The 15,715-nt window shown below is 38.1% G+C and overlaps 2 protein-coding genes and 1 long non-coding RNA gene across 4 annotated transcripts; 2 read left to right on the top strand and 1 right to left on the bottom strand.

The window, feature by feature from the left end:
- Positions 1-4,130: 4,130 nt before the first annotated feature.
- Positions 4,131-6,973, top strand: LOC112287203 (putative WRKY transcription factor 11). 2 transcript variants are annotated; one of them, XM_024529975.3, is made up of 5 exons: positions 4,131-4,608; positions 5,063-5,647; positions 5,790-6,256; positions 6,415-6,540; positions 6,657-6,973. In XM_024529975.3, exons 2-5 carry the CDS (start codon positions 5,207-5,209, stop codon positions 6,811-6,813), a joined length of 1,191 nt encoding a protein of 396 aa, XP_024385743.1. In that variant the 5' UTR covers positions 4,131-4,608; positions 5,063-5,206; the 3' UTR covers positions 6,814-6,973. The 2 variants fall into 2 exon arrangements, with proteins under 2 accessions (XP_024385743.1, XP_090111587.1); XM_090255461.1 differs by having other exon boundaries at positions 4,131-4,600.
- Positions 6,974-7,407: 434 nt separating this feature from the next.
- LOC112287209 (uncharacterized) lies at positions 7,408-8,940 on the bottom strand. Its single transcript, XM_024529989.3, has one exon. The coding sequence runs from the start codon at positions 8,685-8,687 to the stop codon at positions 7,659-7,661; it is 1,029 nt and encodes a 342-aa protein (XP_024385757.1). The 5' UTR covers positions 8,688-8,940; the 3' UTR covers positions 7,408-7,658.
- Positions 8,941-9,870: 930 nt separating this feature from the next.
- On the top strand, positions 9,871-11,663 carry LOC149989980 (uncharacterized). Its single transcript, XR_016506152.1, has 2 exons — positions 9,871-10,007; positions 10,386-11,663. It is a non-coding gene; the product is annotated as an uncharacterized LOC149989980 (long non-coding RNA).
- The last annotated feature ends 4,052 nt before the right edge of the window (positions 11,664-15,715 follow it).

The following is a 15,715-nucleotide window of genomic DNA, read 5'->3' on the forward strand; positions in this document are numbered from 1 at the left end:
ATATTGATCTAAATGTAATATATATATATATATATATATTTGTACTCACTGACTTTCTAACTGGTCCATGGGAGTAGACTTTGACATGACAAAGTGAAAAAAATAGACCTGTGGCTCAGGGTGCCGTAATGTTCTAGTTATTCCCCACCTTTTTCTAAAGTAACAAGGGTTCCCATACAAATAAATAAACAAACAAACAAAGCACCTTTTTTATGAAATTTTAATTTTTTAAAAAAAAGTGAATTTAATAGGTAATTGAAAATGAAAAATTTGTGGAAAAGGTAGTTCGGTTAACACTGGAAGAAACAGCAGTGAGAAGCTTTTTGTGTTGACTATTGGAAGGCAAGAGGGAATCCTTTACAAAAATAAAGCCTACAAAAAAACAAATCAATGAAGATGAGTAGTCCATGTAAGTTAGTGCAACCACAAAAAGGAACAATAATAGGGTGCATCACAGAACTCAATACAACAATGTTCATCATGACCATCCTTACAATTGACATGCTTTTGTGAGCCAACGTCAATTGCACTACTTATGTCAAAGAATAAAATAAAAGTAAAGTAAATAAAAATTGGCATTCACTTCATATTGTTGAATGCTTTTCTACCTGATAGCACGGTTTTCCTCCTCATTTATTATTTTTTATTTCAAAGACAATACTATATCAAAGTCATTTGCTCCTTGCTCCTTTATTTGGTTATTTATTTATTTATTTATTCATTCTCTTTTAATGCTTTTTTTTTTACAATGTTTATCATAAAAGGATACTTCCATTTCAAGTTCTCAGTTTTCACATAAATCATCTAAGGTAATGAATGTTTATTATTTCAAAAAACATTACCTCTCAGTTGATTTTTTCATTCATTGTCAAATAGAGTTAGTATTTCATATTAAAGTATCAAAAAATATGTGTAAACACCATCTCATTTAGAATAAATATCTGTATTTTTTACATAATTTGTGAGGTTAAATATTAATTTATTCAATCCCAAATCCCAAATTCCATCTTCATTGGAATTACTTGGATACTTCTTGTGTGTCTTACTTGAATTAGTGAGGAGTAAAGGTTAGTTTCAACAATTTGATCCTTTGAAGAGGTCTTGCAGAGATTGCCAAGTATTATATGGTGAATGGATTATTAAGGATTATAAGTCATACTGCCAACTTTTAGTGGTGGACAACTATAAAAGAAGGTTGGTATTGTGCGGATATGTATAACATCATGGCAAGTCCCAAAAGCTAATAATCAATTTTTGCAAGAAGTAATTGCGTCAATATTATCAAGCCATTCCCTCATTTTTCAAAATATAGAGTAGAGAGAAATATTTTTTGAGGATGTTTGAACTCCGCTTGGTCAACTACTAGTGTAATCTGCACTATGATCAATCTCTATTGCAAGTTGAGATAAAATTCTTGATAAACTTGACGGAGGTATAGAATGTGTTTGTAATGTGGGTTCAAGAGTCATAACATCCTAAGTCGAAATATGAAATTAGAACTTGTCAATACATTATAAACGAAGGGATATAGAAGAATCAATGATAAATTATATTAATTTATTTTATTTGCCTAAGACGAACAATAGGGAATAAGAAACAAGGGACATAAACATACGAGGAGAGTGGAAATATGAGACTAAGAACAAGGATGAGAGACAAAGAATGAAGAAGCAAAATATAGTCATAGAAATAGGAATGATGATCAATGTCTAGGACCTATATATTTATCTAGATAAGAAGTGTTTGGTAGAAGATAAATGTAAGTAGATTTGATATTATCTTATGATGAAACTTCTTAGAAACTTCACAAATGAATATTTGACTTTATACATATTTATAATTGATTGGTAGGTTAGAAACTTGGCCAACAAGTTAGCCATAAGTTGTACATGTTGACAACTTGTGGTATAAGCTAACAATGTGGCATACATATAGGAAACATGACTTGCAAGTTAAGACATGTGTCTTGCAAATTCAACACATGTTAGAGGTCCTATAAAACATTGCTACATAATTCTTAATTAGATAGTATATATGGAAGCAAGAGTGAAGCCTTCTTCACTCTTCTCAATGCCTTTCTAGTTCTTAGTCTTATTTCAAGACTTTCTAGTCTTCCTATCTTGGGCAATAGTCATTTTAGTTTAATATTATACCATCTTTGAGTGATTTTATAGTTTCTTTGAGTGATCCAAGAATTTATTCATCTTTTAGTTCTTTAGAACTTATGTCCTTGATAATCAAAAACAAAGATAAGATTTGAGATGGGAGACATAGAAGAAGGAAAGAAAATGGAAATAAGGAACTGAAAATGAAGGATGAAGATGTAGATGGATGAAATTAATCATGAAATGAAAAAGAAAAGTATAGCTTTAACAACTTCATATATATATATCAACATTGATGATTTTATAAAGATGAATTATTTTTTATAAAATCATAATATGGAATTTAATATAACTTTGATTATTATAATTTATAATGAAACTTTTTTAAAACAATTATTGTTTTCTTGATTTTGATTTATTTTGATTAATCATATTACCAAAATCTAAGATTTAGTTAATCTATTTATCTTAATTTTTTTGGATGATCCATCTAATTTTATTCTTAATATTATTGATATTAATAGAAACATATTTTACAAATGAAATTGATGAATTGACTTTCATCTTACCTACAAATAAAAGAAGAAAGGATAATAAAAAGAATTATATACTTGCTCTTATATATACTACTGTAAACTCATATTATATAATATATTCTTGAGCTATTAGTTTTTAATTTTGCTTCATTTGGTGTAATTGAATACAACATCTTATTTTCCATCTTAATAAGCTTACTTAATCTTGGTTGGTGAATTATACATTTTTTAATACATATATTAAAAACAATTTTAAGTTTATCTTTAATTTTTTTTAGTTATTCTTAAATATAAATAATTTTAAAATTTTTTTTGTTAAATTTATTAATATAAATAAATAAAAATATTTATTTTTTTATTATTTCCATCATATATCATGTATTAGATAAGGAAAAGATTGAAGCAAGAAATGACTACACAAAAAAAAATTTAAAAATCAAATGTATACACTAAGATGAATAAAATATTGCAAGTTATTCTATAGAATAAATTCAAAAGAGTTGATGATATTCAATAAGTATATACATGAATATTTATACATAAAAATTCTAACCTTCTAAAATTTGATTAAAAAATACTAAAATTTAAACCTATTAACATAGTTACTTTTGGCATTTCTTTCTTTCTTTCTTTCTTTTATTAGTTGTGTGCTGGAACATATCAACCCTCAATTTTATTTTTAAATGTTCTACAATCTAAGTTATCGCATCACATTCTATAAAACTCGTAATGATTGAATCTTTTAATTCATTAAATGCTCAACCTTACAATATGTGATTAACAATTGCATAATTTAAAATGCATCTTTGTAACCTACTTGGTTTCTAACCAACATTACACTTAAACCTTTTTTACTCAAATCTACACACACATTACCTACAACATCTAGAATCCTAACATCCATATCAAAAAAAAAAAAAAAAAAAAAAAAAATTCTAAAATCCAAAAAAACCTCATACTACGAAATATACAGCTTTTCTATAAAAAAACAAAAAAACAAAAAGTCACACACCTACTCCAACTCGCTCTCTCTTTATATATATATACTCTTATATTTTTCAAACATTTGGTAACCTGTACACGAATACTATTTGCAACAAAGAAACAAAAGAATACACCTACCCGGGTGGGTCTTCCTTCCTTCCATACATACACCTTCCAGCCAACACACGTTCAACCCCCCCCCCCACCCCATTACTACTTGGAAGTCAACATGTGGAAGACTGACTTACTGACTCTCAGTCTGACCCACTGACTATCAGACTTACTATCTTTACAGAATGGCCCCGGCACTCACTCACTGAATGGCACCACCACCTTCCTTCCTTGCCTGGGCGAGGAGTTGGCCCACCCCACCCAGCTCGTCGTAGTAGGGGAGAGAGCGGTCAACCGGGCTGGCTGGCTGGGCTGCGGTACGGGAGAATAACCCCCCCCCCCCTCTCTCTCTCCCTGGAATGCCTTAAATGCCGGGTGGGCTTGTTGCTTTTTCCGATCCACGATCTGCCTGCCTTCATTCTCTTTGCGAGCATTCTCCTGCCTTGTTTCTATGCTGAAGAAGGGCTGTAGTGGGTACACTCTGCAGGTTCATGCAGTGGGGTTGTTGCATGTTTGTGTTTGTGTTTTTTTTTTTTTTTTTTTTTTTTCGGGTTGTAGTGTTAATTTGTAGGGTGAGAAGGTGGTGGAGGTCGTGGGTTGGAATTTGATCCCGGGGGGAGGACGTAGTAGTAGCCTCGAAGGTTCCTGGCACGGGTGCTTGTGAGAAGCAAGCACCGTGTTGAGATGCATTTTCTTGTTTCTATTTTAGAGAAAGTTGGCGTTGCATGATTAGGACCTGCGAGTGGGGCTGTGTGTAGTGGGTGGGTTGCGGGATTGCGAGTCGCTTTGATAAGCTCCCCGGGTGCGGTTCAAATTTTGGCTTTTCCTCCTGTGTGTGGACGAAGGCGTGGTGTGGCATTTAGGGTGAGCAGGTGAGAGTAGTGCCTTGAAGTGAAATTTCGTTGCAAGCGTGATCTGTAACGGTTTTTGTACATGATGTGCTGTTAGTCTTGAATCATTTGTAGGCCTCAGATACTCCTTTGCAAAATGGGTTTGAAAGCAACGGTCACCTTTTGCGCTTCAAGACTCTTTGCCGTTAAAGTTCTTTTATGTCGTGCTGCAAGTTTCGTTTTTGATTGATAGGGAGAGACACAGTGCGGTAGCTCAACTTTCATGCTTCGATGTTGCGGGTGCTAGAGATTGCAAATGAACATCGAACTTGAGAAGTAGAACTTAAAAAAAGGAATTTCTTCGTGCTCTGTTCAGCTTACTAGATTCTTGACTCAGAGGTTTTGTACACTCGTGCAATGTTTGCAGCTTTGAAGATTGTTGCTGTAATGACGCGCATGTTGTTCATGGATTTGGATTATTGGCTTGTATTTGCAGACCTCACATGTGCGACGACATGGCGTTCAGCTATTCAAGAGAGTAGGCCGACGATCGAAAACGAGGCTGGCCAATAACATTTGAAATTGGAACTGGGTTTGCTAGCTTTCCGGCAGATTTAGCCTGCCTCCTACTCTGGTGAAGATGGGTGCCATGGAGGTTTTAGATTATAGCATTACTTTGGGGAAGAGAGACAGAGATTATGAAGTTAAGGAAGCTGCAAGAATGGGAATAGAGAGCGCGCGGAGACTGCTTCAGTCCCTCACGCATGCGCAACCCGCAGTAGTAGATGAGGAATGTGACACAATCGCCACTGCTGCCATATCCAAATTTCAGAAGGTCGTGTCTTTACTGGGTCGCACTGGACACGCAAGGTTTCGTAGGAGAGCGCGTGACTCTACGGTGACGGGATGCGCAGGCGTATTTTTAGAAAGCTCAAATTTCTTTACGGATAATGCGCAGGTGCTGGAGCCAAGAGATAGACCCGTCTCTTCTGGCCATGCCAGCCCGTCCCCGTCCCCATTCACGCCGATAGCCTCATCAAAACCTCCGCAATCGCCTGAACTTCAGCGTATCCTATACCAGGTATGTCCCAGTCATCTGGATCCATGTAAGTTCGGAAGGCTCAAAGTTTCGCCTGCAACTGGGTCTTTGAAAGCATCTGATCATTTGAGATCATTTGCTGACGATTTGATTTCTGGTGGGATGTCGTTTTTCTATTGGTCAGGTATTTCCTCAAAGCTCCCCTACTTCAGCTGGCGAGGCATCCGTCCCGAGCGGTTCAACCCACAGTATACTCCACCCCACGCCGAAAGCTCACCACCTTCTGCATAGTGTCCAACAGGGGCCAATGCAACAAAGCCTTCCAGAGCATATATTACGTCCACTAGCTGCTGGGTATCGGCCAGTGCTTCCACCAAATCTTTTCAATAATAAGCATGATGTGAGCAACAAGGGCCCTAGCCCTGGCAACAGTTCGTTGAATTCGGGGCCTCCGGAATCGGCGACCACCGTGTCCTTCTCTAACATGAGCGTGGATAGGATCAGCCAGCAGACGGGCAAATCACTAGAACAGCCTTCGCCGTTGCCTCCGCGCCCCCAGGCGTCAAATTCCAGGAAAAGGTGTTCTGGCAAATCTGACGAAAATGGCGCAACATGTGCAATCCTTGGCCGCTGCCATTGCTCGAAACGCAGGTGCATATTTTATCCCTGCCATATCTTGCCCCCCAAACCATAACAAGTGCAACAATGAACATTTCACTGCTCTGTTACCTGCTTAGTGTTTGAGCAGCTATGGTGGACTTTGGAATGTTGGAGGTAACAAAGTTTCTGAAATTGAATATGCTCGACAGGAAATTGCGGTTGAAGAGGACAATCAAGGTGAGAGCAATCAGCAGCAAATTAGCTGACATACCTCCGGATGATTACTCGTGGCGCAAGTATGGCCAGAAGCCTATCAAGGGATCACCGCACCCAAGGTACTTAGTCCCTACTTCTTTCCGTGAATTACTGCTGATTTCGTGTGTTTTTCATCTACTGTAGTGTTGATTACGAGAAATGGGCACCGACTGTGTAACTGTCTTGTGCTTTGCAGAGGATACTACAAGTGCAGCAGCATACGCGGATGTCCAGCCAGAAAACACGTTGAGCGATCCATGGAAGATCCAACGATGTTAATTGTCACATATGAAGGCGAACACAACCACCCACAATTATCTGCGAATGGTGGCTTGACGGTGCAGTCACATTAGAGAAGCATGTATATTGCAGTAGGGTTACAGGCTCATTACCTACATAGAGAGTGCGCTGAATCCCCTCGTACTCACGTAGAAACTTTGAAATCGTGTCAAGTATGTACCCATTTTGTACTCCAATTTTTTTGTAAAGTATACTCTGATTTCCTTTTACAAATTCATCACACGTCAAGAAATAGCCACTTAAACATGAAATAAGTACGTCACAATGTAATAGAGAAACAATCTACTCTTCCTTGACAGCGTTTTGTTTTATTTTATTTTATTTCCTGTACTTGAAGCTAATATTATCAACCCTATTGATATGGGAATCATGCCATGCACTGAGACGCTCACAATCCGCATGCGTCACGGAGTACGCAATTTGTACACGAATCTTAATGAGTAAGCGGTGGAGCATTTACAGCTTTGAAATAAACCCAACTCGGCGACATTCAAGTCATTAAAACCACAACCCAAACGGCAGAGGTGAGTGGATCAAGCCCAGTTCTGAACAATATTCTGTGCAGCCTTTCACCTTAATAGGAGGCACTCTCTAGGGAACCAAAGTATCCATGCGTCATGTGAATTCGAAGTTCAACAACATGCACATAGTTCGCAATCTTGTCCAGTTCGTCGATTTTACATCGGTATGTATCACAGCATTAGAAATAGTCTACAGTGCGAATATGAAGCATGCAATTGCAACCTCATAGCAACCTAGAATTCTCGCAATTGTCTCCTAATTGCAATCTAGCGGATAAGTCGAAGCCATGCAATCACATAGAGCACATGGATGGAGATTGAGACGGAACAAGTATCCAATCAATTTGAACACATTCAAAAGAAAAATCCTCTGCAACCTAAGACTTGACGACTCCAATTTCTTTTAGCCACGCCGTATGCAAAGGACACGGATCAGACTTCCCACTTTCTAAAGCCCGCCTCGAAATCTCGTAGAACCAACCATTTCGCCACTCAAACTCTTTCACAGCCGTGGGAAAATGCGCAACTGAGCGCGCGTAAGCGCAGAGTCGATCTACAATGCCAGCATCGAATTTCAATTGCTTCTCTGCTTCTGCTGCGCCTGCGAGCTCATTGATAAGATCCTCTACTTCTTTCCGATGCTCCTTCTCAACAACACCAACCGTTGCACCTGGATGTCTTGCGCCCACCAACATAAACGCGCATATCCAGATTAATTTCTCAAGCATTGGCTTCTTGAATTCTTCCGCGTCCAGCACCTTGCACGAAAGCCCTGCAGAGTGGAGTCGCGCGGCCGTGGCCTTTGCCCATTTCCCCGTCGCCGCTGTCAACCCCTCAGGATTCGTGTCCGTCTTTCCGTCCAAAGGGGGATCGCCCAGTTTCGCCACGGCGAAGTACACCAATACCTGCGTTGCATCCCCCAATCCTTTGCTTTCAAGCCATGGCTCGAGCATACCATTCTGAATGAACACCAAATCTCCCCGCCGGGACGCTGGAGTGGCGTCCACAATAGTCCCAAGAACATCATTCCGAGTGCACACGAAAATGGGTCCCGCGCTGTCTTCTGGCACAGTCTCGCCCCGCCGAACAACGATGTCACGACCCCCGCCCATTTTCTCAAACGCTTGCCCCACGCGCCCAGCTCCCACTATCACTCCCGCTGCCACTTCCCCCGCTGTTGCAGTCGCCATTGCTCCCTCCCCCCACTGCTCCGAGCTCGCTCTCGCAATCCCTGAGATCCTCGACTCCGCCACCAATGTTGACGACCTCAAAATGCCACCCCGGCTTCGGCTCTTGCCCACAGACAACCTGCAAATGTCGACCTTCCTGGAATTGGGCACATTCGGCGCTTGTAGTGAGGAGAGCCGTAGCAATTGTGTACGAGAGAGCGAAACCATGACCGCCATGGCCAATGTCCTCTCGTGAATCCGAATTTGGGTTTACTTCTCGTCACAGGATTCCACTTCAATCTTCTTTCTACTTCGTCATCATCTTCTGGCTCTCCTGGCCCAAAAAGTTAATATGAACCACATAGCGCTGTTTATCCGGGTATTGAGGGAGACGATGCTGCATTGACCTAACCCGGGTAAGATCGTCACCATGAGCTACCGGTCCTCAATGTGAGCGGTGTCGCGGCCGATGCAGAAAGCGTCGTTCCATCCTTACAGGCCTTCCATTTTCAGCATTCACGTTGAGAGATACCATTGTCCAGGGTGTGTTCCGATTGCGTGATGGACCGCAGAGGCGCACGTTGGCACGCGTTTTCGTTGCAGCATCTCTCAGATCAGAATCCCATGCTCTGAAATTCGTCAAATTATATAATATGGCTTGTTTCGTGTGCTGCAAACGTTGAGAATTGGGGTAATTGGTGGTTTGTGTAGCTGGGATCTATCCAAGCTCTACCTGACAACTTCCCAACATCTTTACCGTCTTCTTTTCTTCTTGAGTGCCACTCCTCGAGGATTCAAAGTTTAGGGTATATTCGAATATAACTACAACATCGTAAAAATTAAATAGTCCGAGCGATGGAGCGAGAGATCAAGATTTTCCTCTTGCTACTCGAGGTCTTCCTACGGGAAAAGTGGAAAAAGAAAACTTAAATAAGTCTTCTTCTAGCAGGATCAGTCGCATCCGATGCCTCCTTGGAATTAACAAAGAGCACAGAAGCAGCAGATTCTACGTTCGATCAGTGATGTGAAGAGATCAAATCTAGCCACCTTTTTGCGCTCCTTTTTACCCACAGGAATCGCAAGAAATGGTTCTGTTAGAGTCTTCGACATGAAAACAAATTTTTCTAATGTCTTTGAATAAAGTATCCCAGGTATCCTCAATGCCCAAGGACTCGGATATCCTTGAAGCATATATGAACGACTCAGTCTGGGCGGTGCAGCAACGTCCATTGGTATTCCGGTGTGGTATTCGGTATTTTATCTTCTTGGTTGATCGCAAGTAGCAAAATGTCATCTCAAAATTCAGATAGATCCATGTGAGTACGATTTAGTTGCCGTTCGTCCTATCTCGATGATGAAGAGGAACCATGGGGAAGAGAAGTTATGGATAGTTACGCAGTTATCATGGACCTTCCGTTTGTGCTGCGCCCGTTTTAGACAGAAGTGAAGCGCCCTTCCTCATTTAGAAGAGGATAATCAGAGATGATGGAGTGGGAGAGCATGATGTGGAAGCCTTGGCCTCGGATGTGCTTCGATGAGATTGCTCCCATGTCACAGGTAGACACAGCCAGTCATTCATTCGAGTTTATGAGAGTTCATTTATTTGTCTGTTGACCTAGTTACTTACACAATGCCATCGTGTTTCTGTTCATATGCACCGTTGCATTCACCATGTCTTCGTGGAATCGAAAACATCTGTTTTTTTTATTATTATTATTGTTACTATCATTTTGACAATTAAAGTGACATTTCATTTTGTGAACGATTCGCAGTAAGTAAGTTGGAGCCAGACAGACTTCTCTCTTTTAAAGATTTCAACCTCTATTTCGTTGCTGCATTTCCTACAATTCGTGCATTAATTACATCTGTGTTTATAATTTCGTCAATGCATGAATCAACTAGTGACAAATTATGCGTTAATGATATCTTTTGTAGACTCGCTGTCAACTGGCTACAACTGCGTCGACCTCGGACGGTTCTCTCATCGGAATACTTGGACCCTGCGACGAAATCTTCTAATTGCTACTTTAGGAGGAAACTAGCAACCATTGATGAGCGATCGTGTCTCGCACACTCATGTGTGGCGCGCATACCTACGCATGTACACGAACAGCTGCAGGTGGAGTCCAGACGACCACGTTCTCCTTAGGTACCATCTTCATTCTCTTGCTTGCACATATACTTATCTGTCTTTAAAAACCACCACTGCCTTTCAAATTCATCTAGAGCCTAAGCTACAACTCACCAGCAGTATTGCCGACACGCCTCTTCTCTTTGGTATTATGAGGCACAACTCAATCTTCAAATCCCTAGACAGGGATCGCGGATATGATTTTCACCCGCCCACAGGTATGTCTTCTGTTCCAATGGTTCAGTACCTAGTAATCGCCGATTTTGTGACTCCCCATGGCGAGGGTCTCGTCCTGTCATCACAGCTCAGTGGGAGTTTCAGAGCTGCCACCGATGTCAACACCTCCTGTAGTTCCCTAAATCATTCTCTCAGTTTCTCTTCGCACGTTGCAGAGGAATAAAAGGTGTTATTTAAGTTGCTGATCCGCTGATGTTAAGGCCGAGGACGTCCCCCAGACAGGGCAAAGGAAAGGACAGTACTAAAACCCATCAGGCATTGAACGTGATTAGTACCCTCTCGAAGCTGGTGACTGTGATCTTATCGCTGCTGCCGTGTGGCATGCACTGGCAACATCGGTCCTCTTGCAGGCAACACACATTCAATAATTCCAGCACTTCTATGCAAAGTGTGAACTGTGACCGAGGCTCATCTCTCTGGTTTCTTCCTTTTCCTTTACTTGTACGTTAGCGCCTGTTGACGTGACATCTGTAACCCGATCTCAACAAATTAAGCTGACAGGATATGCTCAGAGCACATTCTTCAACTGCTGCTATGATCTGGTACATAATAAAAACTAACCCTCCCCCATCCATTAGTATCACAAGTTCTATCTTTTAATCCTTTCATTGGTAACAAAATATAATAATAATAATAACAATAATAATAACAATAATAATAAAGGGTCCTGTGTGTCTGTGACCCTCCCTCCAGACAGTACTCACTGATTTACGCAACGATCTTGTGAGGTGTAGAAATGTTGTGCAAATTTCGAGTATGACAGACAAACTGTTGAGAACTGTTACAATGTTTCATGCAACAAAAGATCGTTCCACGAAAGCCACACATATCTGTGTGTTTTAATACATGTAAACTAATCATACATGACTATATTTGGTGATCGAGGTGATGCTTCTCGTATCGAATGAGAATAAATCAATGTTTTGATTCACGGTTATAATCTCATCAATAAGATAATTTAGAGTACACTACATTTGCTTACATATATAGCATATATTTATAACCATGCATAAAAAAAATGCGTTGATTAGGCGTACTGTAGCAGCACCATTAATGACAGCCCAAATGTACGTTCCCTATTATTTTTTCCCATGAATAGAAGTATTACCCACCATCAGATATATGCATGATTCCTCGATATCCCTCAGACGCAGGCTTCTTGATGTGGAAGTTGTTAGAAGGCCCTCATTGATGCGGGAGTTTTGAACATTGACGTCATCGTCAGTAACAACCCACTTGAATTGACTCCACAGTGAAAAGGGTTGGTTTGTTGGGAGATTCTTAAAAAGAAAAGTGGCCGACGATGGCCTACACTTCTTCCTGGTTAAGAAAGACAGACAGAGAGAGAGTACAGAAACCAGCAACCATCAGAAAGACCCAACCCCTTCCTATGCTGTCATTCTTTTGGATTATCCACTCATTTTTTTTTTTTTTCCTTCCCTGAGCTGAAACCAAGCATGGGTCACAAAACGGCTTCGAGGCTTTAAAGGCTGTCTATCTATCATTCCCCGGCACAGCAAAAACAATCCCTTCATCCACTCGGTCCACACGCTGCACACAAGCACGGAACGGACAAGTTGGACTCCAACAATCGCATTAACCTCTGAGCATGGGATCTGGGGGGGAGAATCATCTGACGACATTTGCAGAACCAGGATTCTCAAATGTAAGTGAGCAGAAGAAGAAGACGAGAGTTGGGTCCAAAGGCGAGAAACGCGCATAGGAAGAGATAGGAATGGGCGTGAGATCGTACACGGGAATGGGCATGGGGGAACCGATAGAGGAGGAGGTGCGGTGATCCGTAACACCGCGGGTGGAGGAGGGGGTGGGTGACCGCGGGACGGGGGAGGACCAAGTCTGGGAGGGGGGCCAGGCTGTCGGGCTTTCAGGGAGCAGGCAGACCGGACACAGTGCGCCATGGGGGAGCACGTTCTGACATACATTCTCCCTGTCTCCCGCCCCCACTCGGCAGCCCTTCCATCCATCTATCCCTCTCGTCTTCATTCATCCAAACGTATCATTATTCATCGATAGTCACTGTTCCCTGCCTGCCTACGTCTCTTCTGTACCCCTAACTCCACCCACTCACTCACCCACCCTCCCACCCACAACACATACATACATATGTACATACGTACATACGTACATATGGACAATCCAAGCAATGTAAAGGAAAACACACGGAAAGTGAGCAAGACCTGTTCATTGTAAGAGTCTCAGCTGGTAAAAAGCTAACCTTCATCAGAAGTTAATTTCTTGTTTTCTTTAGAAATTTTTTTTTGAAAAAAATAAATAAATTGGGACATGCTGAAGAAGAGAATAACACTGAGGTAGGTTTGTTTGTTTTCTGTGACATAGGTAGGAAAAATCTTTGTCCAAGTGTCGCAGTGGTGATTTTACAGTTGGAATTAAAATTGCTGGACTTTTTTTTAGAATTGTTTTGCAAATTTGGGTACCACCTGCCATTTGTTACAATTTTAGGATCGTTCAGAAATTCATCAAGTACATTGTGGCCCCACTTCTATTCAAACAATTTAAAGTAAAGTTGCTTCAATATGCATCTCTTGAAACATAAAGAATAAATAATTTCAATATTATAAAGAGTATTTTATGTGAATTTTGGAGGTGTGCACAAAAGTCACATCTTATTAATCTTATGTGAATCTAAGACAACCTATCATCCATATTAGTATGTGTGTTATTCACTTCAGTAAATAATCTACTATATAAGATATTTTAGGATACATATATATTTTTTCCATTAAAAAATGTGTTATTACTATTTAAAATTTCAATGTCTTGAATGTTTTAAGTTTAAAATTTTGTACATCTTATTTAAGAGCAAATCAAATTTTAAATTCTAAGAATAGAAGTTTCATTGTGTGCAGATTAAATATTTTTTTCAAAAAATATTACTAAAAAACATTTATATATTCTTAAATCTTATATGTCAATATAAATATAGAAATTTATAATATTTATTTTAAAAATTTACTAGTTTAAAAATTAAAGAAATTCAATATTGTTACTTCAATTTCCTTCTCTAACAACAATTTTAGTATCTTTTTAGTAACACAAAACTTTTATTGACTACAAATTTTTAAAAAATTAAAATTATTTATTTATTTATAATTTTTTTCACATATAATAACTTTAAAATTTAAATGTTAAGATTTTAAAATATTTATAAAACATTATATACATTTTTTTTCAAACTATTCAAAACATTTATCTTAAATGCAAATGTAGATACATATATTAAATATATATTTTAGTTAGTGATATATATATATATATATATATATATATATATGTATAGTATAATGATTTATAGACACATATGCTATATTAAACATTAGATATAAGGAGAAAAAAAATGAAGAAATACAAAATGAAAAAAAAAATAGATTTGATATAAGACTAGAAACAAGACTATGACCATGAAAATACTTAAATTGTTTTAAAACTTGTATTAGAAAAAGTGATGTATAAGACTTATAGACAATATTCTAAGAACTATGAAATATCCTAGATATTTTAAGACTATCCTAGAGATATATATAAAGTGATATATTTATATATAGAATGATTTAAAAAGTTTTAAAAGGTGTTAGATGCTATAATATGTTGTATGTCTATAATAGGTATTTCTAAATTTAGTTATTTATTTGTACTAAATAAAATATTTGTAATTCTATCAGTAACATGCAATAAATTTTCACCATTGTCTAGTGTTTTTGTAATTGTTTATGAAACAATAATCATAATTAAAGAAAACAATTCTCCAAAATATATTACATTATCTAAAGTTTAGTAAATGTTTTATATCTAAGTAGCTTACAAATATGTACGTTTTCTAAAATTAACTATACTACTTTATAACAATGTTCAAATCTCATTCTTCTTAAATATTTTCTACACTTCAAAAATATTTAATATAATAAAAGATTATTTGGAATGTATATAGGAGTCTTATTTTTAGTCACTTATAGATTTTATAAAACTATATCTAATTTGATACAATTTTTAATGGTATAAATAATTATATCTTATTTATAAAATAAAATAGCTTATAAACTACCAAACTATTTACTTAAAAATATGTATATGTATATATATATATATATATATATATATATATATAAAGAAATATCAAAAACATAATATATTCAATAAGATTAAAAACCATTATTCAAAAAAATTAAAAATTAAAAATATTACTTTTTTATAAATCAGTTTGCTAAAATGTTATATGTTCCTTAATATCATAAATTTTTAATAGATTTATATACTTGACTTGGAAATACTAAAGTTATTATGGTTATATTTAAGCAATATTTATTTATTTATTTATTTTATATAAATTTAAATAAAAATATATGGAATAGATTTTAAATATAGAGAGATTTTGTAAAACAAGTTAATATTTGTTTTTCACTTTTTAACACCCATAAAATTAGAATAGAATAAAACAAAATATTGTAGATAAGAGTTGTATGAAGAACTTCTCCAGCAGAATAATAATTAAACTTGTTAATGTATGTTTGTTTAAATGTGTGCACCATTATGGGGCTTAAGAAACCCACTGAACAAGCCATGAATCGGGAATGCTGACATGGCAGGGGCAAAGGCTTGATGAAACCCCCGAGGACAACAATCTCACAGCCCTTACGACACCCCCCCGTACACGACCGCGAACACATACCGGTGCCATACGAACATACCCGACTCGACTTCCTTACATACACACATACGAACCAATCGACACAATGATATAATACTCTACTATACGATACGAAAATATATACGCGAGCGGTATACAGCGGAAAAGGGGACAAGCAAGAAAGAAAGGAAGGGCTCGGAAAGGGCCAGGGCCAGGGCGAGGGGGAGGCCAATT

The sequence above is a fragment of the Physcomitrium patens genome, chromosome 1 (assembly GCF_059467195.1).
Source record: "Physcomitrium patens ecotype Gransden chromosome 1, ASM5946719v1, whole genome shotgun sequence".
In the NCBI taxonomy this organism is placed as follows: Eukaryota; Viridiplantae; Streptophyta; class Bryopsida; order Funariales; family Funariaceae; genus Physcomitrium; species Physcomitrium patens.

What these genes read in the sequence shown, in the direction of transcription:
- LOC112287203 (XM_024529975.3), top strand. Translation starts at nt 5,207, where the DNA reads ATGGGTGCCATGGAGGTTTTAGATTATAGCATTACTTTGGGGAAGAGA. An exon ending in TTCAGCGTATCCTATACCAG is followed by an intron (nt 5,648 to 5,789) that starts GTATGTCCCAGT and finishes TCTATTGGTCAG; the next exon opens with GTATTTCCTCAAAGCTCCCC. An exon ending in TGCCATTGCTCGAAACGCAG is followed by an intron (nt 6,257 to 6,414) that starts GTGCATATTTTA and finishes TATGCTCGACAG; the next exon opens with GAAATTGCGGTTGAAGAGGA.
- LOC112287209 (XM_024529989.3), bottom strand. Translation starts at nt 8,687, where the DNA reads ATGGCGGTCATGGTTTCGCTCTCTCGTACACAATTGCTACGGCTCTCC.